Below are 26,188 nucleotides of genomic sequence, written 5' to 3'. Positions count from 1 at the left end.
ACAGAAGTGCAGTAACACCTGGTGGGCCAGATCTTCTAAAGACAGCAGTGGATAGAAGTGGAGGACAAAATGAGAATTGGATGATTGTGGCGGGGATGGGATCACCGGGGCTGAGAAGCAATTAGGTATGAACATTTCCTAGAAAGAAACAGTAGACAAATTTTCTTTGGACATGAAGACCTGGGCAAGAGTGTTAAAGGTTATGGTATAGGTAGTCTTCCATTATCTTGTAATCTGCTGTGTTCAGGCTCATTTTCATTCATTGTGAATTGTGAGCTGCATCTTCAGAACTGACAACTTTGACAAACATTGCTTCTTCTGTGCACTCTTCAAGATATATTGTGCACATTTTTATTCTCCTCAGATTTCCAAAGCTGTTTGGGGGAATTCATTTTCAAAGCTCAGTTTCAACAATATTTTTCAAAATGGCTGGCATTGCTTTGATTTATGATTTCCATCATAACACCTACAGTAAAACAATCTGCTCTTGTTTAAAAACACTTGGTTCTTTCGCTTTTACTTTGGCTTTCTGCAAGATATGTAAACTGCAGCAGTTTCACCACCTGCTGCCTACACTGGCTGCATTTACATTAATGCTTTAGTTCAGATTGGGAGTGGACTTGTGAAGCAAACCTCCTGGCTGGTGTCCAATTGCCAAGCTTTGGTTTGCAAAGTAGAATTGTGTCATGGTGTGTGACGTGGGTTCATCTTAACTGATACTGAACAGGAGATGTGCTGCAGGAATGTACCTAATGCTCTTCAGCAGCCGATGGGCATTCACAGCCCATGGGACCGCACAGAGTTAGGCTGAGGTAAAAGTCTTCTGAAAGACATATGGTATGGACATCTGGTCCTCAACCCCAACTCTTTCTATAAATCCCCTCGTATTGGTCTGCACTGCTTGCTAACATAGACACAGCCATTATCTGCTCCAACATTGCAGGATCTATGCAGAAACATGTATTATGCTGCTCTAATATAATTTGGATCATCATGACTGAACTCCAGTTCCTTCTGGAATTCCCCATGTTCCTGCCCCAGACAAGACCACCAATGATTTCCTGTACATTTCATTCCATAGCTTTTGATCAATGCTACAATTTCTCAGTAGTTACACAAGTGTGATTGTCCTCTCAACATGCAAAATGTACACAGATCTTGTTCCTCATTACTGAGCTCAGTATCATTTTTACCTTAGAAAGAGAGCTTCCACTTCACCTGTGTTTCTCAGTGCTGAGGTCACTTGTACTTCTGCAATTGTAAGCAATAATGATGTCCTTTGCTTTGGTAGCTTTTTCAGCTACATCAACTGCTGGACCACAGAGAAGAAAACTGATTAGAAGTTGTTAAATACCTATTCAGATTTGCCAGCAGGAGCATTGATTTGGAGCATTCAGTTAATTTGTCATAGCTGGAAGTCTTATCTCCTGTTCTCTGCAACCATGAAATACTTTTTGTTTATCCTTGGTTGATTTCAAGCTAGCATTCATACAGATGGGATAGTTATTTTTCTTTTTGTCAACCAGAGAGTTGCTGAAACAGTATTTGCATCTTTTTCATACATAATATACATAGATCAGCTTCTTACCATGACTATTGGTGAGTGTATGTCAATATGTAATTACATGAAAATCATTGTTCTAAAACTTTCTTTGGGTCATAAAGATTCATAGATGCTCCAAGTTTTCAGTAAGGTGTAAACAGCAAAGTAAGTTCTTTATGAAAGGAGAATTTTTTTTTATAATCACTTGCTTGACTGAATTGCCTTTGTTTCTACACGGAAAAAAGGCAGAACATTATCAAATCTTTTCAGCAAACTCATCCCATAAGTTTGAGGCCTTTCTGGGGACAGGAAATAATGTTCGTCATCTCACCGAGCCTTCTAATTTCCCTCATTTCTTTCTGGCAATGCTTACGAAAAGATTCATATCTAGAATGAAAGAACTTCCTTGGTCGGGCCACAGCATCGCCATACTGCCTGCAGCCAGCATCCGACATCACTCCACATGCTCTGGCTCAGGACGTTGTGATGGATTACAGTGTTGGCACAACACTGTCTTCTGGGATGAGCTAAGATTACTATTGTTATCATTAGCTTCATGCTGGGAATTTGTTACGTTACAGACTGAGACACAGATAATGACTACCAAGTCAAAGAATTTACATTCTACATAACAAAAACACAAAATATGAAACTATGGATGTTGGAAGGAGATTATAGTTTTTCTAATTTTAGTGTATTTGTTTTTATTAAACGTGATAGTGGATAGTAGGAAATTTAAAGGGAAGATTATGGGATAATGCCATTCATCAAAAGAAGCATGGAAGAAAGTACCCAAAAGTACACTGGTGGGAGAGAGAAAAGAGTAGTATTTTCAGTCAATTCTGTTGTCAGTGGTGGAAAGAGCAGAATAAGGGAAAAGATTCATGATGATGTTGGTGTTAGGAAAAGATTCATGATGATGTTGGTGTTGGGAAAAGATTTGTGATGGTGTTCTGAAGGAGAGACTGCAGGTGAGCAATGGGAATGTCAGTGGAAAGAGAAAGGAGATTTGTACTGGCTTGGGGCAACAGCAGGAGACTGGGGAAGTCTTGGGCTGCGGCAAAAGGAATGAGCAAAAGAAACAGATCACAGAGCGGGGAGCGCAGCCTAACTGTGAGGGACGGCTATGGGCAGCCAGCCCGGCCCAAACTGGCAATGACTTTCAAAGAGCCAGGGAGGGCTCTAAAGGGTTTGCTAAAGCTTGGAAAATCACCAAACTGGCTGAAAGCAGACCTAGAAACAAGGGCCTGTCTGCAAGGATGCACATGGCAAGCCGAGAATTATTATTTCTGTCCTGTCTGACTCTGTTTGGAGGCTTTTTGGCTTAAAAGTTAATTATTCTAATTTATATTTAAATAAAATTGTCTGTCTTGGTTTTAAAAGCCTTCAATATCTGTTAGAAAATTCACTACAGAAGATCGGAGCAGATTCATCTCCAAATTTTGGTTGACTTGGGCTCAGAATTTCTTAAGGGAAGCTCTTCAGAGAGAAGGTGAAATATTAGCCACTCTTTTCTTATGAAAAGCACATTAGAAATCAGGATATTGCATTATTTGCCCAGGTGATAAACTATGACTGATAGCTAATGTCCAGGACAAGTGTGACTTGAGGAGGAGCTGGAAGCTTACCCTGTGTGCCATTCCCAAGGGGACCATTGCTTGCTCGATATAGAGCTCTAATCCCCACCTGCAGGATATTCAGGTTCATAACCCTGTGACTTAAACTCATTTCGATTTGCTTGGCTGTTCTACCCAGCAGTTTCTTCTGTTGCTGTTTGCAAGAAGTAAATAGATTTATATACCATCTGACCTGCAGAAATTCTGATGCAGCAAGGTGATACTGGTAACTCGCTTGACTTGATACTTGTTTAATAATTTAGCTCAGGTTGTTTCTAGGTAGCTAGGTATCCAGATGAGCATCTTGTGTTACTGCCTATTGTCATGGTTACAGGACTGGCTGCATCTCTTCTTCCATCTCTTGAGTTCTGAGTGCAATATGAGGGCTGTCCTTGCCTGAGGTACAATACAGCAAATCTACCGCTGACAGACTTGGATGTAGCACGGCGGCCTGTAAATGAGCACTGGCTCATTTCAACATGTCTAATAGAATTCAAATGTGTGCATTGGGTGTGCTAATATTAGCTCTTAACTACTAGTAAGTGGGAAGCTAACTGAAGCAATTATATTTTCTGAGGTCTGTGCAGTCAACTCTTGGTTTTAATTAGCCCTTTGAAGTGTTACCAGAATTCCCTGTCTGGAAAAAATATTTATAGGTATGCAAACACATAAACATACACAAAATATTGTATTATTTACATTACTATATTATATAAACAAAAAATTCTCAGAGCAGCTGCTAACCCCTCACGCTGATCTGTAGAGTGCTTGAGCATTTCTCATGGAAAAGAATCAAGTCTTTGGTGAAGGACATGCTATCTGTGTCCATGTTGTCTATGTCTGAACTGCCCACAGTGAAATGCCATGCAACCCCTGTGCCCTGGAGAAGGTGCCCTGCGGCAGCACAGGACCTCCTGGCCGCTCTCGCCTGGCAGCTGCAAAGGGAGATGGCTGGAGTGGGCGTGCATGGGCAAAGCCAAGCCATACAGCCAGGCTCTCTGGCCAGAGCATCACTAACCTTTGTCCTCTTTCAGGGTAGAATCACTTTACCTTTTTCCCTCTCTGAAAGGACTTTTAAAAAGATCTTACTACTTTTTTTTTATTTTAAAATCTTATTGGATGGCTGACTTCTGTGGGTAGAAGGAACGTTAATGACATTAAAAGAGTTATTTGGAAAGGAGGGTTTTGCAGTAATTCCCAAGGTTTTTTTGAATGCCAGTTTCTTTTACCTGAAAGCTTTTTTCCCCCTCCCTGTTTTATTATTTGTGTATATTGTGTGTGAGGGGTTTTTTTATTGTTTTCTGCTTTCCTTAGAGATTCACAAGCATGCATGTATGATGTCTAAAATGATCAAAAAGTGACTTAACTGTGGAAGGTAGGATGCAGTGGTAGGTGTCCTAAGTATTGCTACAGATGAGGCCTAAAAGAAGGGCAGATACTCGGATCACAGATTGCAAACTGTGTTTTAACTTTCCTGCATTAAAAACGTATGGATGGCAGTTTAGGTTTTAAATGTATTTACCCCAAATATTTTCATGTCTAGGAACTTTGAACCAAAAGAACTGGGGAAAGAAATATTCAGCCTGCAATGGTGCCAAACAATCTCCTATTAATATAGATGAAGATCTTACCCAAGTAAATGTGAATCTGAAGAAACTTAAATTCCATGGATGGGAAAAAGAAACTTTGGAAGATACTTTCATTCGCAACACTGGCAAAACAGGTAAAAAGTCAGATTTCACGTTTGGAGTTAGATGAGGTCAGAAAAGTGATATAGAATGGACAGTCAATCAAGGACTGAAACATTTTCATTTCATTTTTCCTTAACTGGTGCATTCTGAATTTATCCATTAAGAAAAAAAAAAAAACAACAACCCAAACCCAAAACAAAACAAAAACCAGGTGATGGCAATAGCTAAGCATCATTGAGAAATCACACAAATGAAAATTATGTGCACAGACAGATAGAGCCAAAGCAATCATGTCGTTACTATCATCCCATCATGAGCACTTCATTGAAGCTAAATAGTAATTTAGCACTTGCTATGAAATAATGATAATTATTACTGCATATCTAGATCTGTAACAAGTATACAAAAATTATTTTTTAAAAGTATGAATAAATTACCTAATCATCTGGAAGCACTTCATGATTGAGTTATGGTTTCAAAAAACACAGGATAGGATGCATTTTACTTACACAGAGACACCTATAATGTACACACTTGCATCTGAATTACTCACTTAGATGACTTCTTACAGTCAAAGAAGAGAAATAGGTGCTTTTATGGTCCGATTTGTCTTACCTATCTTAGAAATGTATTTCAGAAAGTGATTTATGCCTGCAAGTGCCTATTTCTCCCAGCTGTAAAAGAAGCTTATGGTGGCATTTACATTGTCAGACAAATCTTTTTGCAACCACTTATAAATACAGGATAGCAGTAACTAAAAGCTGCTTGTTGAAAGTACTGTTTCTTGTTTCAGGCATAGGTATAGAGGAAGGAATCTCTTAACAACTGTCTTTCACCTTCTAGCAGTTCCATTGGGACCAGCTTTTATTTTATTATTTTATTTTATTTTATTTTACTTTATTTTATTTTTCCTAATTTCTGTTCGTGGCCCCATCATGTACTTCCTACATACTACTCCACAAATCACTTACTTCCCTCTTGACCTACTAGCTGCAATTAATAGCACATTTGTCTTTTCAAGAGATCCCTGAGGAAACATTCTTTATAGTCCGTAAAAGTGAATGAAACTCTTCCTCATCTACAGCAAATCAGATATTACAAAAGGAACTGCTAAGCTCTGCAGTTAAAATTCTCTTCAAGGTTTTGAGGAGAGGAATGTAATGAAACTGAACTCCATTAGTGCTGTTTTAGGAAGAGGTCAAACAATTCACAGTCACTGGAGGTGGGACAGGCAAATGTGGGGCTTCAGTCTATTCCACCCTGCTCATTCCCTCCAGAAGACAAATAAATGCTCAGTCCCACCTACAGTTTGTGTACAGCTATGTCTCCCTGAAGACCTGCCATCACCTTCTCCCATGGGAGACTGCTCCACAAATAATCTCACAGACAGGAGAGTCCTCCTAGGAACTGGCTAAAAGTGTTGCCTCATGATTGGTATCTAGAATTATAATTAGGGGCAGGGGGAGGGTGGGTATTTTACTTTTTGTTAAAACCACGGGTGCTTTCAGGAAGCTATGCATTTCAGGACTTTCTTTTCTTACACAGTCAGATTGGTGGCTAAGCCCATTTTCTGAGCTTTTTAGCATAGTTCCGTGGCTAGTTTCAGACAACAGGAGAGCAATATAGTAGTGCATGTCATTAGATGACTATTTTATGAATTGCAGCATGAATTGAAACATACTTCTCCATGCTAATAGTGAATTATCCCACTTCTTACCTAGTTTAAATAACCAATTTCCTGTCAAACTGCTTACGAAATATAGGGAAATAAGCGTATCATATTTACCTTTTAGCACCTAATACTGAAAAATGAGAGTCAGACGTGCCTTGGCTGGCTTTTATATTGACACTCCTTTTCTTTCCTTCCCTCTCTCTCTTTATTCAGTGGAAATTAACCTGACAAATGATTATTATGTAAGTGGAGGTGGGTTAGACACCGTATTCAAAGCAAGCAAGATCACTTTTCACTGGGGAAAATGCAACGTGTCATCAGACGGATCAGAACATAGTTTAGAAGGACAAAAATTTCCTCTTGAGGTAAAGTACAGAATAGATTCTGACAATTTTGATGATTTGACATTCTGAAAAAAGTAATACTGTTTACCAAATACCTTTGTTTATTACTTGATTAAAGTCTATTTGCAAATATAATCATTCAGTTAAATCCAAATTAATAATATTAAAATGATGCATTTTAGAAGGGCAGCATAAGGCATTATTCCATGGCATGTTGCGAATGTCTACACTGTGTGTTTTTGCACATCTTCTAAGTTGACATTAAAAGTCAGTTCTGCTAATCTGACAAAGTTCAAGCTCCCACTATCAGTTAAGCTCCTGTGAGTTTGGCCCATCAAATTCCACAGCAGGCAGTTTAAAGTGTACATGGACTTTTCAAAGCTGGGACTTTGCTGAGAGCCCATGGGAGCTGCTGGGCCTTACCGAGACAAAGCGCAGCCCATGTTGCTGGGCTGGAAAAAGCTGGCAGCAGAGTGCCAGGAGCCATCGTGTGAGAGCAGGTCCCGGGGGTGGCCACATTCACAGGCAGCCAGGCCAGCATAGCCCTGGCTGGTTTGGCAGAATAGCTTGCAGCAGCATGGGGATGGGGTGGAGGAGAGGAGCAGCTCTTGTTGAGATGCACAAGGGCAGTCTGCAGACCAAACTTTCAAACCTCAACGTGGCGTTGTGATCACTTTCCAGTTAAAAAGATGTAGTTGTGGCAGGCAACCGTGTTGCTTCTCACTCCACCTTGGACTTCTATGTCAGAGCAAAGCAATAGAGCCAAGGTTGTCCTATACTCTGCAGACAGCTGTGAGCCAGGAGCTTTCCCTGGGCAGTGTCATTTCCTTTACATCATTAGCCATTTAAAAATTCCCACTCACACTCCACCTGTTCTGCCAAGGCATTGAAGAGAATATTCTCTTCCATCATCATCACATGAAAAGCTAGTAGGAGCAGGACACTTCCCCATTCATGTTGGTGACCCAGCACTGGAGGAGATTTCCCAACTGCATCTGGAGAAAGAGAGGAAGGGGTGAAACAAACCCAGTGCCCATCACAGCAGTCAAATGTGGCCACAAAATACGTGCTAATCTTTTATTACCAATGCTTCTCTACACCTATGGCAAGGCAGACGCAGTAGGGACATCATACCTTATTATTCATGTTTTGCCACTGATTTCAAGATTCATCTCACCCAAGTACTCTAGGTTACATGTCCAGTATCAGCAAGTTATCTCGGCTTATTGTATTATCCATGGGCAGCGTTGTGCTCCTTGAAAGGATAACTCCTGCATACTTAGTGGTTTTCCAAGACAGTTCATTTTTAGATAGCTAACAGCTGATGAACTCCATTCTATATCTTCAGATAATGCATGTGAGATAGATAGATAAAAAAATCCATATATTTGTAATTAAATGTAATGCTTGGACATTTTTTTCTCAAAATGGGAATATAAATAACTGCATTGATTAATTTTTAATTTTTTTGTATATATAACATGAATATATTTTTATTTTCAGATGCAAATCTACTGCTATGATGCAGAGCAGTTTACAGATTTCGAAGAGGCAATTAAGGGAAATGGAAAGTTAAGAGCTTTATCAATTTTGTTTGAGGTAAACAAAGTATATCTTTGTGTCATTAAACAAGCATTGAAACACGGCAGATGTTCAAACTGAATTTAAGTGGTTCCAATGTGTGATCACTGAGTTAAAATTTGCATATATCTTTCTAATGTATTCTTACAGAAAAGCAAGTGGGCAAAATACATTTTCTCTGCTTTAAGTCATCTATAATTTTGGTGGTAAACTGCAACTTTCGATTTCTTTCATGAAGCCTGTACTGTTAAAAAAATGCAATTTCTTTTTAACAGATTGGACTAGAAGATAATCCGGATTATAATCCAATCATTAATGGAGTAGACAGTGTTAGTCGTTTTGGTAAGTCTGCCTCCATGTTTTATTGATTACTGATTAGACTAAATTCCATTTCAGTGTAATTATGACACCTTAAAGACATTGGGGAGCATGGTTCTCTAGAGCTCAGCTGTGTCTATTTTGTTAGAAACCACAGAGGTAATCTGGATAGACTAGAGAGTTAGGCAATCACCAGCTGTATGAAATTTAATATAAGCAAGTGCCAGATTCTGCACCTGGGATGGGGTAATCCTGGTTATATGTACAAACTGGGCAATGACGGGCGGGACAGCAGCCCTGTGGAAAGAGATCTGGGGTTTGGGTTGACAGCAAGTTGAATATGAGTCAACAGTGTGCCCTGGCAGCCAAAAGGGCCACCTATGTCCTGGGGCGCATCGAGTACAGCAGAGCTAGCTGGTCAAGGAGGTGATTGTCCCACTTTACATTGCACTGGTGTGGCATCACCTCGAGTACTGTGTGCAATTTTGGGTGCCACAATATAAGAAGGACATCAAACTATTAGAGTGCATCCAGAGGAGGGTGACCAAGATGGTGAAATGTCTTGAGGACAAGACTTACAAAAAGCAGCTGGGGTCACTTGGTTTGTTCAGTTTGGAGAGGAGAAGGCTGAGGGGTGACCTCAACACAGTATACACTTTCCTCAAGGGGGGCAGCAGCGGGGGCGGTGCTGATCTCCTCTCTCTGGTGTCCAGCAATAGGACATGAGGAAACGGAATGAAGCTGCATCAGGGGAAGTTCAGATTGGGCATTAGGAAAAAGTTCTTCACTGAGAGGGTGGTCAGTCACTGGAACAGGATCCCCAGGGAAGTGGTCATGGCACCAAGCCTGTCAGAGTTCAAGGAGCATCTGGACGATGATCTTAGTCATATGGTTTAGTTTTAGTTAGCCCTGTGAGGAGCAGGGAGTTGGACTGGATGATCCTTATGGGTCCCTCCCAACTTGAGATAGTCTGTGATTCTATGGTTTATTTACCCCAAGACTGAATATTTGTAACAATGGCAGTAAGTGTAAATGAATAAATATAACTATCATGAGGAATTTGCACCTCTTTAAGTGCTAAATCAGGAGAAATGTCTGATTTATTCCATGAGGTTTTTTAATCATACATATCTTGATTTTTATGATGTGGCTGGAAGCCAAATAACCCTGTTGCAGCCATCCAAGATGTGTCTTACAAGCGTGAGACTGAATATCAGTATTCAGTAGACTCAGCAGAGATGAATTCTTTTTTCAGTAGCTCCTGTGTAAATCTGAAATAATCCAATTACATTATATTTGCACTAGCATTATTCAAACCAAATGTTGACGCTTGGGTGTTTTAGAATTCCTTGCAGTTTCACATCAGAGCTCATGGACTTCAGGGTAGTGCATGAGGAGACCTGGGTGCTGTTTCTAACTCAGTTTCATGGTGGCTTCTCACAAAAATAAACATGAATGAGCACTGTCTTGAACAGGGATATTTTCTTACATCATGGCCATGACCTTAAGTAAACGGCTAACTTTTGTCTCAGTTTTCCTATATGTAATGATGCTTGAGCTTTGTAAAGCCCCTTAAGCTGTTAGTCCACTATTTTAAAAGCTTTCAAAAGTATGACACTAAAATCAAGATTGTTTTTCTCCAGAAAACAAAATATCAAAGGGGCAACCTTCATAAATTACAAAGACAGAGGAGGAGGAAATATAAAGCAGTTAAGATTCATTATCTTTGCATGCCATCTTCTATGAAACACAAAGGAGAATGAGTAATACATCAAGGCAGATACTGTCCGACAACCTTGGAAGGAGCTGTAAAACTATCAGCAGCAAGATTCAAGATACAGCTGCTACATGGCACTTCAACAATGAGTAGAATATCGTTTTCTTGAATAAAATGCAAATGAGCTCTGAAAATTCAGGTCATGACTAAATCAAGTTGTTCCTCCTGAAGAAAAGTGAATAGCACACAATCTGTCCTTCTCTGCGATGTACATGATCTGTCCTTGTCAGTCATATATGTATTGTGCTTATTTGAGTCCCAGTTGCTGAGTTCTCAAGCTCTGCAGAGGAGCAGTCCTCTTCCTTCCAGACAAACTCTCTGTTTCTCATCATTTTTTTGTAGGTGTTTGATTTTTAGAATCTAGGCTGTCAATCACATTAAAGGGCATTTTAAAATCCAAAGTTGCAAAATGTATGGCAGGATTCTTACTGTAAATGAGAAGTTTCATGTCCCCAGGCATCGATATAAAATGAACGGGCCATTCATTTTTACTGAAGGAAGAACGCGTTAACTAGACACGTACCAGATAGCAATGATAGCTTCTGTCTGAAGGTTGATTACTATGTTGACAGGAGAAAGAGAAAGATGGGCTTTGCTCAACACTGCTAAATGTTCCCCTTTCATGATGATAAGAGAGAGGAGAGAAGCCACTCTTAAACCCTAACTCAGCAGAACAGTCACCGTACAGAAGAAAAGCATCAATGATTCGTAGTAAACTATTAATGTTATTTGCTGCTCTCACCAAATTTGTAAGGAATTATGAAGGCAAAGACTGGTCAGAAATCTGTACAGGGCTCAAGAAGTAACATATCTGTAAAACCACAAGTTAATGGGCAGTCTGAAAATTCATTAGATATTTGTAAGTGAATACTTATTAAAAAGGGAAAAAATTAAAACGAGTAACTTTAGATTGAAATAAGGTATACAAGGATCTACATTACTCCAAGGTGTAAAAACCAAGTATTATTTTGGATGCACCAGACAATAAGGCAGATAATTGTCATGAGATCAAGAATTGTCACAGACTGAAAAAATCTGCCTTGAGGAAGTTGGTACCCTTTCTGCCAATTTCTGTTGCTGGACCTTACTGTCATGTACCAGCATGAACTTGACTTTCCATGGATGGACTGTTAGCAATTCTTCATGCATACTCCCAGCTGACAAAGTACCAGGTAAACTGCTGACCTGAAAGACGTGATATTATTTTCACAGGACAATAAACAGAGTGGCCGTACTCTCCTGGAGGAGGTCTTTGTATCCTTCTGTGCTTTGTGTAAAGCTGTTACAGTTTTTCGTTGTATTATCACCATCTTAAAAACTCCTGATCCACAGAAATTCTGCTTCTGTGGTCATAAAAGTAATATTACTCTCAGGTCTAACATGGTGACAGTTCCCCAGGCAATGATATTCTGCAGAGGTTAAGATCCTGTGAGAAACTCAACAACTTCACCAAATTCAGGGAGAGTTTGAAGCTATGTCATGAGACCAAGAACAGAGATTTAACATATTTTTTCTTTGAAGTTCACGTGTGAGGCAAAGATTTGGCATCTTGGACATTTATGAGTAAACTTACAGGTGAACAAATTCTTGTGAACCAATGTACTGATTATTTATTACTGGAGTAACTCATTATACCTTCCCAAGTAAAAAAAGTTGATTTTGAACAATATTTATTCAAACTAAATAGAAAAGTCTCAGCAATTTATTTGTATGCTAGTCTTTCCGGAAATCAAATTTTTTAATAGCCTCAAAATTAGCATGTTCCTATAATGATAACTCTTTTGGAAAGTGTGATTTCTATTTATTCATTGCTTCTGCAGTATTTTAACTATCTGACCCTAATTTATTTTTTTCCCCCAGGAAAACAGGCTGCCTTAGAACCATTTATTTTGCTGAACCTTTTGCCGAATGCAACAGACAAATATTACACTTATAATGGGTCTTTATCAACTCCTCCCTGCTCTGAAACAGTTGAATGGATTGTGTTTAAAGATACTATTAGTATTTCTGAAGACCAGGTAATTTGTTTAATGTATTAAACCCAAATAATTGTACATAATACCAAAGAAAGGCAGTTGCCATATATATGGTAAAAGCTCATGGCATTCATTGCCAGCCCAACAACCTAGCTTTTATCTAGTTATAAATTTTTCATATAGCTATTAAATTAGAAAGGATATGAATTACTTGAGTGTGTTATCTTTTCCCTTTTTTAGTTCAGGACTAGATTCTGACGCATTTCTTGCCTTCGAAGGGAGTGAGAACACACTTCCTAACTCTGCAGGCTATCTGGACTTCTAGCCCATATAAAGAAGAGTGCAAAACTGGGCAGAGCAGAGTGGTTGAGAAATACAGGTGGAGTAAACCATTAGATATACTGCCGGTACAGAGGAACAAAAGTTCAGTGCCACCCAGGACAGCTCAACAGGGAGACTTTACCCAACATCTTTTCCCCAGGGTTTTTGCCTGTTAGCAGAATCTGGTTAATTTGTTATGACTTCTGACTTCCTTTTTTCCTCGCCTCTTCTAGTTAGCTGTATTCTGTGAAGTCCTTACAATGCAGCAGTCTGGCTATGTTATGCTGATGGACTACCTGCAAAACAACTTTCGAGAGCAGCAATATAAGTTCTTTGGGCAAGTGTTTTCCTCTTACACTGGACAAGAAGAAATTCATGAAGCAGGTATTTACTGAATAGTAATTACTCTCTTCATAGGTTGAAAGACAATTTTCAGTAAAAGATTCATCCTAGTATGAAGATATCCATTTTAAATTGTGTCGAAAGTAGCACGCTGTATTATTACCCATAAATACATCCCTTCAGAGAAAAAAACTAGCAATCATAAAACATGTCAGATTAAATGGAGTGGAAAATTAAATGCTTGTCTTGACCAAACATTCAGTGATGATCACGTCAGTTCAAGCTTTCTTGCACTGCCCTTTTACTGTGTTTCAGACATAAACAAAGCTGCCTTTTCAGGGGCTGCAAAAGGATTTTGTTTTACAAACCCACTTGGGTTTTTTGTTGTGTAATATAGATGCTTTTCCAACAGAGGCTGAAGTGAGGTCACCAAATTCATTTCACATAGTCTGCTGAGAAAGTGATAGATGCAGAGAATCCCAGAAGCCAGATTCTGTTCTCTGTTTTACCTAAAACCTCGGGGAAGTTTGTGCAGTTTATATGACCAAAACAGTACCTTACGTAATGGGAAACAAGATCTAGCACTAAATATGGAAGATGATGATTTCTATACTCACAAGGACAGAGGAATAAATAGTAAAAATCTAATTCTGGGGCATTATGTTGCTATTTGGGTGGAGATGCCTGTAGATTCTTAATCTCAATTGCACTGAACTGTGCTTAATTAGAGATAGACTGATGACTGAAGCATGTGGTATATGTGTTCTCCAGATTAGAAAGAAGTGTGGTTTCATTTTAATTCACCTAGGTTGGGTAGATAATATTTTTTCCTACTGGAAGGATCCTGTGTATGAAACTTGCATACAAGCTAGGAGATGTTCATCATTCAGCACTGCCAGAGGGCTGTCTCCTGCACAAGTGTATCACCTGCTTCGCCACAGGATAGCTTTACTGCTTCATTTCTGTAACCAGACAGTGACACTTCTGTTTTGACCTCAGCTTGTCATGAACTCCTCAGATGTCTACTCAGGATATGAGGTTTTTTGCATTGGTCTAAGCCAAGAAATATCTGTTCTGGCAGGTTTGGGGTTTTTTTTGTTTAGGTACTAAGAGCACTTGAAATTTTGAAGCTTGGAGAAGGAGTATGGAATTGAGATGCAGCAATCAAGCATATTATCACTATTAAATATATTTCTGTTTCCAAATAGACTTACAATGGATATTGTTGATTTGGCCTAACTTAAAAGAAAGATCATCCTTCCTCAAATGCCTCTGTTTAATGAAAGTCTCTGGCAGACAGGTCACTGTAATACAGACCACTTTTTCTTATGTCCATGTTGTCAGAAGGAAATTAATCTTCTCGGTCCTTTATAAATAGGAGTCAATCTACAGTGAAGTAATGCTGTAGGCAAAGGACCTTTGAAAACAGAGACTGGGACTTCTTCTGCTACCTGCAATCCACTTGCCTCCCAGGTGGTTGCACTACAGCCATGACCTTGGCCTTGACCCTTCAGCTCAGTCACTGCTACTTTTGGAAGCTACTTTTGGCTGTGCTGTCCTAATTTAGATTTCCATAGAGACTGACAAGAACAAAAGCTGGATAATACTGTTTAAGACAGGCTCCTTCTTCCTTCTGGCCACTCTGTGTGCTGACACTTGAAGGAGATTTCCATGTGCTGTCCCAAAGCAGGGTGTGCATTAAAACTGCAGAGGAGGTTGCTTCCAACCAGTCCCATTTCTGCATTATACCAAAGAGTGTTTCTGTGAATTTTCTATCTTATCTGTGAGTTTGGTATCCATATAGATTAAGAAAGAGTGTCCAGCCTAAAGATATTAGGATCCTTTTCTGCATTGAGTTATACCATTTAGAAGTAGAAGGCCCTTCTGCTTCATGTAATGATAAAATGTGTTGTACAGAGCATACAAAATTTCTGTGTGCGTAGACATGTATAATACCGAACAAATGGGTTTCAATCTACCGAGTTTAAGACAAAAGTGTCCTGCACTCACATTACTGTGGCAGCGAACACATGTAGTATTTATTCCACGCTAGGTATTTAAAGTAAAAAATTGTAGGTTAAAAATTCTGGTGTGGCCTTAAACAAGGAGGGACAGAAAGGGATCACTAAAATTTCCTGTATATATATTTCACATTTCTGTTAATATTTATATGCACTATGTAAATGCAACATCACATACACATACATGTACATATTTATGTACACACACGTACATATATGCACACAAATGCAATCATAGGATTTGTTTAATGTAGAACATTAGAGGAGCATTTGTATTTTCACCTCCATTTTAAGAGAAGGTAAATAAAAAGCCCCAGGAATCATTAAACTTAAATGCTGAGATGTAAAAACTGTAACATGAATGTCTAAGTCCCCAAGAGTAAATAGGCTTATGTATTTCATATTTAATATTGCAAAGTTCTTGTAGTCACCAGAGAAAAAATAATCTTTGAAATCCCTTTAGATGACAAAGAGAAATGACAAGAGTGGGTCTTACTCAAGTAGATAGCTGAAAAATTATTTTTTGTTGTGAAACCTAGAATCCCAATTTTCTCCTGTTGGATTCAGTGTAGACTCTCATTAGGCAGTAAGATTAAGTGCTTGATTTATTGCTGTTTTTTATACATTGCATGTCTTAAGTAGAGCTAAGTTTCCTTAAAAGGGCTAAAAGAATCTTTCTATTCCATTATAAACTAATTTCAGCAATATATTGTCAGAAATTTTCACACAGTGATAACCTCAACATTCTTGGTGTACAAGCACTGCCCTACTGAGCGCATGGGAAATACTTCATTCCCCAACCTGCTTAGTGATACATGTAATTTTCCTCTGCAATATATATGTACGTATTTATTTAAGAAGATTAAAATAGCTAATCCTTACAGCCATACTTGAGGATTCAACTCAAAAAACTTTTTGAAATTGTAATGCTTTATCTCCACCAACCTCAGCTGGCATGAAAATCCATTTATAATAGAAATCATTGTCTATTCCTATAAACCTGAGAACCATCATGGTAGCTGCTGGGCCCAGTACATAAATTCCCATCCGCTCCGCTCTTCTAGTAATGCCTTGTATGTAAGTACAGAAACACAATTCTTCTTAATCTTTCTGGTTTTAGTAAAGATATAAAAAAAAGGGGGCTCTTAAAATTCAAGACTGACTATATATTGGTAAAAAATATTTGTCAATCTGTTTTCCCATGAAAATACAACTGCGTAAAGTTCAGCAGTTATTTTAGTTAAATTCTCTTGCAAGAATAAAGGTAAGGACTCAAGCCTTTACCGTTTCACATACCACAGATGACATAAATTAGCTATAACCATTTTCAGATTCTCTCAAGACATTTCCTTCTGTGCAGGATACTTACACTGACATAATGTGCTGGGTGTCGGTGCCCAGGCGCTGGCAGTGGGGCTGCGGGACGGCCTGTGTGAGGAGAGGCTGGGGCTGCCCCATGCCGGACACAGCCAGTTCCAGCCGGCTCCAACCCACCCACCGCAGGGCACAGCTCAGCCCCTCGGCCAAGATAATAGCACCTCAGGGAAAGCAAACTTAAGAAAGGGCAAAATACTGCACGGCAGTGAGGAGTGAGGACAAAAGTGTGAGAAACAGCCCTGGGACACCAAAGTCAATGAAGGAGGAGGGGAGGAGGTGCTCCAGGTGCGGGAGCAGGGACTCCCCTGCAGCCCCTGGAGAAGACCATAGTGAGGCAGGCTGTCCCCCTGCAGCCCATGGAGAGCCCATGCAGGAGCAGGTTTTCTGGCAGGATCTGTGACCCCATGGGGGATCCACACTGTAGCAGTCTTTTCCTGAGGGACTGCACCCCATGGAAAGGACCGATGCTGGAGAAATTCATGAAGGACTGTATCCCATGAGAGAGTCCCCACACTGGTGCACGGGAACAGCATGAGGAGGGAGGTGCAGCAGAGGCAAAGTGTCATGTACTGACCACATCCCCTATTCCCTGTCCTCCTGCGCTGCTTGAGGTGGGGAGGTGGAAAAGTCAGGAGTGAAGTTGAGCTTGGGAAGAAGGGAAGGGTGGGGAGAAGATGTTTGTAGTTTTGTTTGTGCTTCTCACTATCCTGCTCTATTTTAATTGGTGATAAATTAATTTCCCCAAGTCGAGTCTGTTTTGCCCATGACAGTGGTGAGCGATCTCTCTGTCTTTATCTTGAGCCATGAGCTTTTTTATCTTATTTTCTTCCCCCATTCTGCTGAGGAGGAGTGAGAGAGCGGCTGGATGGGTGTCTGGTGACCAGCCAATGTCAATCCAGCTCACATACCTACTGTGCTGCTCCACTCTCATCACAGACATAGAGTAGACTGGGAATATTGAAGAACTACTTTTTGCCACACACTATGACAGGGAGCTGAAAAGCCCTTGAATGTCTTCATCTAAATGAAGTGATTTCACGACTTCCACAATTGAAAATCTGGATTTAAAAGATAAAAATCTCAAACCCAGATTCAACTAAAAGTAGAAGGAAGCAACAAATGCGGAAAAAGTCCCCTGAGTTATCCAGTACTGCCTCAGAACTACACCTAGTTTTATTCCAACTGTGTCAAGCTCAGAGATACTTAAATCCAGGCGTACATAGATATGAATAAACCAAATCCAGGCAGCTTGTAAAGGTCTTTTTGTCAAAAACACAGGCCAATTACTTCCTCACAATGATTTGACTAATGTACCTTGGTGCTTCCCAATGATGCAATTCAGTTTAGTTTAAAAACTTCTAAGTTATATGGGTGGCATTTTATTCCACAGAAGAATAAGCAAAGATAGGTGCATGATCCAGCATGCAAAACCAGCATCTGAGTACTCACCTAGGGAAAGCAGAGACCTGAATTCAAGCCCAGCAAGGGGCTTGAATAGGTCTCTGACTTCCTCTGAATAGTATTTTGCTTCTTGAGACTTGTAATCCAGTTATGACTTCAGACTAGTAACAAACTGAAGAGCTTCCTTTCTTGAAGTCTCTTTCCCCAGATTTTCAAAGTCCATATCAGAGCAGAAGTTGAATTAGGTAAGTTGGTATGCGATCTCCTCACTTTTCCCAGTCTCTGGAGAGAGAAAATAGGAAAATGCAGGAGCAAAGTATGTCTGTGATACTAAGACTGGCAGGAAAGGGAAGGAAACAGCACAGGCAGGCTGACTGATGAAGAAGGGCGAGAGACAACAGCTTGGGAAGGAATCGGCATGAAATAATATGCAGATGACTGTCATGTAAGAATATTGTTGATAACTGCTGAGATGAACAGGAACAAGCATCAAAAGGAGAAGAACAAAAGGGAATAACACTTTTTCGTGAAAAAAAAAATAGTTGGAAGACCCATCTAGAAAAGAAAACAGAGTGAAACTGAAAAAAATATTATTGGAGACACTAATCTTCCACCTTTAAAAGTTTTATACTATTGCTTGGTTAGTCTGAATATAGTCAGAGATTTCAGAGCCAAATTCGCTCACAGACAAAAAAGAGGAAGGGAGGAAAAAGGACAGTAGAAAAGAGTTTGGACAGGAAGAAGCTTGGTACTTATACGATGAAAAAGTATTTGGAGAGTTATTTTAGACATGTTCAAAAAGAAATATCTGAAGAGTGTTTTGATTCTTTTTAAAAAAAAAATCAGAGTTTAAGTCATCTGCCTTAATGCTCAGAATTGAGAAGGGAATAGTCTTTGCTGGTCTAATGATTTTCTTTTGCCACCTGGTGGAAATGGGGTGGAATGACAAGTTTTAGGAATGTACACAACTTGAGATGTTTAATTTTTTTTAATTCATTCTTCCGTTACGTCAAGTCAAAGAATTCAGTATAATTAATAAAATGTTGTGTCAAATACACAGCACAGCAGATTCAAAGCCTGGCAAGCTACAGAATTCAACTAAATTGCACAGACTGATACTGCCTCTACCATTAGCTCATAAACAGAAAAGAAAAAAAAATTGCTGCTTATTTTCCATTGACTAGCTCAGATCAGAGCTGCTCAAAACTGCCTACCTGCGTACAGAAGGGAAGAAATCTAGTTTTTCAAAATATGGGGGTTTGGGTGCCCTCCTGTGTTCAAGTGGCAAATTGCAAAGTGAATGGGAATTATTTTTTTCCCTTTCTTTCAAAAATGCGGTATTGTCTACCAAAAGCATTGTAGAATCATGGTGTTTGCTTCCTTGAAGTGAACTCTGAAGAATCTACGTTTGTTTTCTTAATTAGCTAGGGGGTTTTTTGCCTGCTTTTGCTAGCTACTCAGTTTGTTTTAAACAGATTCTGAGATTTGAAAAATATGTTTCTTCATTTATTCCAAATAAGGAACAATTACATAATTATTTGTGCAAAAGTCAAGCTAAAAGTTTTGTAATAAAAATATATCCATCTAATAATTTTAATATGTAAGATTTTATGAAGTTGTGGAAAGATTCAAAGTAAACTTCATGAACTCTGATCAGTGGTTTTGACAGGGCTCGTAGATGAAACAAAACAACAGAAATGAGGTAATAAATGAAGCAATAGACTGAATCATATGCCTTTTCAGTACATATGAAAGGAAATTCAGTACACGAGAGAGGAACTTCCCAAAAGCTAGGGCAGGGGCAGAGGACTCCGAACATTTCAACCAAAATGCAAAAAATTTGCAGTTTCAAAGAGATGAGAAGAGGGATTTATAAAAGGAAATGTCAGGGACCCCTGGCTGTCATTCTGAGACATCAGAACAAATCCAGTGGCTGTGCTCTCAAGTTGGGAACCAAAAGTCAGTGACCACCTTTGACAGTCATCTCCATTCTTCAGTGCTGTGCCTGAAGACACACACGGTTCTCTGCATTAGCAGAGGGGATGATGGGAGCAAGGAAGGGGAACAGGGTCTCAGCCCAAATGCAAATCAGCCATGACTGGTGCAGCTGTATATGATGTTGCTTTATTTTTTTGCATATTACAACTTATTGGTCATTTTTCAGTGAGCTTCAGCTAAATAATTTACATTTTTTGCTAATGTAATTTTTTCATACAGGTTAATCTACCTTTGACCTTGTATATTATTTTTAAGCTACACACAGGTACTTGGGCTATTTAAAAAACAAACAGCAGAGTCTCAGTAAATTGCTAGCACACTGGTAATCAGTACATCTATATGTCTAGAAACATATCAAAAGGTTCAGCTTACTGGAACAAGATGAAAAGAGTATTGGAGGGGAAAGGCTGGAAGAGATGCAAGAGTAGTGGCCTGAGCAGGCTTCTGGAGTGGAGGTTCCAGGCTCACAAAGAAGGTCTGCATGAGCCCAGGACTGCAACAGTCTGATCAGACTTCTTCAGCTGATGCCTAGACGGTGCCTTAAAATATAGTAACATGAAATCACTACCTGCTAACCTAATCATTTAGCCTTTCCCTATTTGCCTTTTGTCTCTTCTTTAGGTAGTATAAAAAGATTCAAACATCCTTGAGAGGAAATTCAGGTGTGATAGGTTTACCTTTAACCTTTAAAAACGATCTACTATAGATTACAGTCTATTATAGCTGGTGAGAGAGGGTGCAGCTCTTCTAATGCTACTCTGATAGACCCACAAAGGCAGATTAATAGAGATTTTTTTCATCCCCAGGACATATATAAGAATCTTGATGTTTTGTGGTTTATATTTTATTTCTTGGGAACTGGATATTAATATTTCACATAATATGATATAAAAAGGGGGGGGAGGGGACTTAGTCTTCAAATTAATTTGATTTTGAAAATCTAGTGTTAAAAACTGGTTCTGTTTATAGTGCATGACATCTCAGATATTTTAGTGGAAAGCTAAAAATGAGGCACATGAAAGACTTGCATTACTTTTCTCTGGAGGTGGCTCAAGATCTTAGTAGAGTCATTTGTACCATTTAATGAATATATTCTTTCCTCTTTTCTTTCTTCCAGTTTGCAGCTCAGAACCTGAAAATGTTCAATCTGATCCAAAGAATTATACTAGTCTTCTCGTTACATGGGAAAGACCTCGGGTTGTATACGACACCACAATTGAGAGATTTGCTGTCTTTTATCAACAGTTGGATGGAGATGACCAGACTAAGCATGAATTTCTGACAGATGGGTATCAGGACTTGGTAACTGTAAACTCTTCAAGTTTCATACAAGGGGTGATGGCAAAACACTCACTGTTAATTGTCTTAAGGGCTTAAACAGTGGCTAGGAGCTGATTCAATAAAAAAATCACTTCTTTGGCTGCAGCTCACAGAAGCTGTATTTCATTTTTTTGGCTGTAAAGCCACAAAGACAATTAAAAAAAAAAAAAAAAAAAACAAAAACCAAAAACCTCTCTTCTTGCCCAGAAGAGAGAAAGCTTTCGCAGATTGCTGTTCTGATTTGCCTGTACTATCCCCAAAAGTTTATGATCATGTCAGTCTCAGAGCTCCTAAGCCGATTAATAGTGATCTGTACTTCACTGCTCACTGATGTGCAAAGAATGACCTACACAAACAACTAATAAGATTCAATACAATCATACTGTTATAAATATTAAGTTACTGATTACAGCTTCATGGTTTTTTACTGACGTCATCTGTTCCATTTACCCTCTTTAAAGACTCATAATTTATCAGAGATAATGTTACCTGAACTGGTGTTCAGCATTAAAAAATTATATAGTTTTGGTATCCTCCATGTAAAAATTCACGAGATTTTTTTTAAAGTTGGTTGAAAAACATTTGTGACAATAAAATATAAAAAGCATACATTAGAGTCCTAGAAGAAAAGAGCTTTATGGCTTATATGAAAAATGTGTTATGAAAAAATTAATATTTCCAAATATTGGATACTTATTTGCAAGTAAATGATTAAACATGGTTTTTCTTTTAGGGGGCTATTCTAAATAATCTGCTGCCCAATACAAGTTATGTTCTTCAGATAGTTGCTGTTTGCTCTAATGGTCTATATGGAAAATACAGTGACCAAGTCATTGTTGATATGCCTTTAGAGGACCCAGGTAAGTGGTCTTTTGAGCTTAGTGATGACTTTTAGCTGAAAATCTGTGTTTGAAGAAGTAGTTTGTTTGCAAACCAGTTAAAATGCACGACTATCAAAATACGCTAAAATGAAATTTCAAAATCGCTGCAGTTAACCTTCAGCATGTACTTTGCTACTGATATTTTACACAATGTAATTCTCCATTCCTTGTAAACTTTACCTATGAAAGACTGCATGTTAATTTTTTTTAACTCTAAAAATATTCTGAAAAACACCTACCTGATTTCAAAGCTCACAAGTGTATCTTTTAGCAATATAATGTAGGGAAATAAAACCATGTTTGGTATTATTTCTCTATGGTTCAAGCATCCTCCCAAAATTCATCCACACAGCTGAAGTATTAAGGAAACAAGTAATACAAACCCAATATATGACTTATAAGTCTGTATCAATTGATTTTGAAATTTGATTTCTTATGATTACTTGGAGTTTGATTTCAAAGGACTTGCGGTGATGGAATTCCCTTGCTTCTTAATGCTGCCTCGCAAAAAATCAAAAGGCCTAACAACCAAATCTTACTGATTTCACAGCCAGATATACTTCTTCTGCCTGCTGGTAAATATGAAATAATTTGAAATTATAGCATGAAGCTTGATTTTGTCCTTAATAATTCCTTAAATTCTGTGGAAGTTTTAGCATCAGACCCAGTTCTTATCAAAGTGAGAGCGAGCTGTGTTTTTAATTAAGAACCCTGTAATTAATCATAGGAAAAAATCAAAGACTTTCTATCATGCAAGAAAATATTTTTTTATCTAAGGGCCTGGATTCTTGTTGTTTATTTATGGATTCTGTGAGTTCAGTTTTGCACTTCATTAAGTCTGTTTAGCTATAGCAAAGTCTTTAGTAATGTTGTGATGCACTTGGGAAAACAGGTCAGTTTTTCATTTCAAGGGAACCACATTCCTTTACAGCGAGAAAGAATATAATTCTCAACAATCTCTACTTCATGAATTATGAACTAATAATGGTAACAGGCTTATAATAGTGTGGTTTTGTCTGAAGGAGAGGGACGCAGGTTCAGGTATAGTACATATAAATTTTCAATAAACATTTAACTTGTCTTTCAAACACAAAGTGTTAGGAAGAATGCATTTTTTTGAGTCTTATGCTAATATCTACCAGAATTTTCCTGTTTATCTTCAGTTTTCTAAGAAGTCCACGACAAGGTTCTGACATTCTGCCTGATATTTCATTTTTCTGTTATCCTCTATCTACCTCTTAGATAGATACTATATTCCTCCACTTCCTTTCCAGAATTTGCTGATTTTGTGTTTGAAGATTTTCTCAGATAAGCTTTCATCTAAATACCCCCACATCCATTTCTACATGGAATGACAAATAAGCAGCATAGTGTTGTCATTATTAAACAACAGTCAGTTCAACAAATCAAATTAGTGCAGTGCTGCCATCGCAGCTTTAAAAGCTCAGAAAACAAACATTGCAACAAAAAATCCAATGAAGGTCATATCCATAGTATAATCCACCTTACTACTACTGTTGTATCCCTGCTGTAAGGATCAGTGAGACTTGATTGCACACCACCCTGCTGTGTGCCGTGGTTCCTTTTGGAAGGAAATGTGGATGCAGAGGTGGAGAGGGAGACAGGAGCTCTCCGGGGCTGGGTAACCCCGGAGCCAGCACTGCAGGCAGCACGAATTGTGCACCTGAGGTGCGAGCACGTACTGCCAGGGAACCGACTTGGGAAGAGGACAGTGGGGCGTTTGGCAGCAGTGTAAATACAGCCACTGAGCACGGCGTCCCTGTTGTACTGCTGCCGAAGTCAGCAGTGGCTTTGCATTCCTTTCAGTGGAAGGAAGAGTGAGGGCCTTGCTTTGGAAATACATACTGGAAAACTCATTTCACCTTCCAGTATATCAGCAGATATTTCTCTGAGATTTGTATTCTCTGATGAGAATTTGGTGCAATAAATGTTATGTTTAGCAGTTCTGAGTAAAGGTCTGACATTCTCATGTCTTTTTACACAGACACACCACTATTTTATTTTTGTTAAAGAAATGAGAAAATACAATGCAAGAATACCTAGGAGGCATATCAATGTAAAGATGTATCTATACAAAATATGAGCAGATTAGCGTAACTAATGGTTATTTTTGTGTTTTCAGTCATTTAGGCATTTAAATATGTCTCCTTAATGTTACATTAAAGCAGATTAATGTATATAAGTATATTCATATCCATAAGGGTTTTTTTGTTTTAAATAAAGTATTGCAAATAAGAGAGTTAAATAGTCTGCATATCAGAACTGTATAAACACCTGGGATTTTTTTTCAAATTTCAAGTAGTTCTGGAAATTTGTAATAGCTTCAGGTCTACCTAAGGTTTTTCTTTAGTTTTCCAAAAGCTTCAAAATTGAGGAAGATTTTTTCAGGTCAAATGAAGTGTTTCAAGGATACTTTAAAAAAACTAAAAGGAGAAGTTTATAAATAAAAATTAAATATCAAAATTAATACTTTGCCTGTTTCAGAAAAAACTCTTTCTTTGGGAGGCTTCCTATCTGAAATGGACACAAAGTTATTACATGTACTTTGTGTTCTTTTATTTTGATGCTTCCACAGTGGTACATGTGAAAGCATTGGATGAGGAAAATTCAGGGTAAAATCCCTCCCATGTAATTAGTATGATTACTATGGGTGTACATTGCGCTATAAATAACTTTTATAGATGCTGTCTCAACCCTGGATATCATTTTAAAATATGAAAAAACTTCCATTCATTTCTAATATTAATGTTTATTTGCATACTTACTTTTACTAATTATTTACATCTGAATTAACTGTTGCAAATATTGCAAATATTTTCATGTTTAATATTTTAACATTGCAAATATTAAACAACAGAGATATGAGAATGTAGATATCTAATGAGAAAGATTTGTTCAGAGCACCTTGCTGGTTACAACTATAACATCAAATTGGTTTTGTGATCTGCTTTATAGATCTTGAGGCAAAAGGGGAATTCATGGAGCTCCTGCTTGTGAATTTATGAAAGAAAAGTTATCTTCACCATGAAGACATGAAATAAAATTGACTCACATAAAGCATAAGCTAAAACTTTGATTTTCAAGAATTACTCTGAGTAAGCCAGTTTAATTAAGATGAAATTCACTGCAGTTACCTCCAGATCAATTAATCTTCATGTTAAGAGCTAAAGTGAGGCGTGAGTCATGTTGGAAGCGTTAGATGGGCCCTTTTCCGGGAAGAATTCTGCCCTTGGAGTGGCCACTTTAATGAGGGAAGTTTCAGTACACTGTGCAACACAAATCTGGTGTTCAAAAAACTCATGATCCTTGTTTTAGCCTTTTCCTTTGAGATGCTTGCAAGAGAGGGTATTTCCCATGCTGTCTCCTCACCCTGTCTGGGTGTCTGTCATATGTGGTTAGTGAGGGCTCTGCAGGCTCCAGGTGATCCACAGCCCAGGTTTAAACCCCCTCGTTCTTGGCAGTGCTTCGTAAGAGGAAGGATCTCTTTTGGGCCATGCTCTCTCCCTCAGTTTGTGGAAGCCTCAGAAGCTCTCATATGACATTGGATAAATGATCATAGTTGAGACCTCTGCTTTTTGGTTTTTTTTCTAAAATGCTCAAGTGGCAGCCTTTCATCTTGTGATATAGTGTACCTGCACACTAAAATTGTTTCCAGTTAGTTTCCAGATGCCCTACATGATGTAGCGACACACCACCACTGAAAGTGAAGGGAATCATGTACATAGTGGTTTAGTCAGCTTTGACAGAAGTCCAACCTTTATTTACCAATTTTTCATTTGCTATTAGAATTGGATTTTGAATAGCTATCTAAATGTGTGCTTTCACTCTCTAGATAACATCTGTATAGCTCTGAAAGTTCTGCAGTAGTTTGTTGTGTAGTTAATACCAGTGTTACTTACATGCTTTTGCTGACACAGAAAATGAAAAATAAGAATATATCTCTCCTTTCATCTTCCTTTGTGTAGACTTTGGTTGGTGTTTGTAAGAA

At 38.6% G+C, this 26,188-nt stretch overlaps 1 protein-coding gene across 6 annotated transcripts in view; it reads left to right on the top strand.

The window, feature by feature from the left end:
• PTPRZ1 (protein tyrosine phosphatase receptor type Z1) overlaps positions 1-26,188 on the top strand; it is a 143,253-nt gene that overhangs the window by 72,669 nt on the left and 44,396 nt on the right. For all 6 annotated transcript variants that reach the window (XM_075743185.1, XM_075743177.1, XM_075743167.1 and 3 more), the window contains exons 3-10: positions 4,703-4,882; positions 6,736-6,887; positions 8,370-8,465; positions 8,723-8,789; positions 12,403-12,560; positions 13,073-13,223; positions 21,096-21,280; positions 22,032-22,158. In XM_075743185.1, coding sequence (XP_075599300.1) covers positions 4,703-4,882; positions 6,736-6,887; positions 8,370-8,465; positions 8,723-8,789; positions 12,403-12,560; positions 13,073-13,223; positions 21,096-21,280; positions 22,032-22,158 — 1,116 coding nt within the window. The remainder of the gene's footprint in view (positions 1-4,702; positions 4,883-6,735; positions 6,888-8,369; positions 8,466-8,722; positions 8,790-12,402; positions 12,561-13,072; positions 13,224-21,095; positions 21,281-22,031; positions 22,159-26,188) is intronic.

This window comes from Balearica regulorum, chromosome 1, assembly GCF_011004875.1.
Source record: "Balearica regulorum gibbericeps isolate bBalReg1 chromosome 1, bBalReg1.pri, whole genome shotgun sequence".
Classification (NCBI taxonomy): domain Eukaryota; kingdom Metazoa; phylum Chordata; class Aves; order Gruiformes; family Gruidae; genus Balearica; species Balearica regulorum.
The sequence above is the reverse complement of the archived record's forward strand: the minus strand, read 5'-3'. Positions and strand labels throughout refer to the sequence as shown.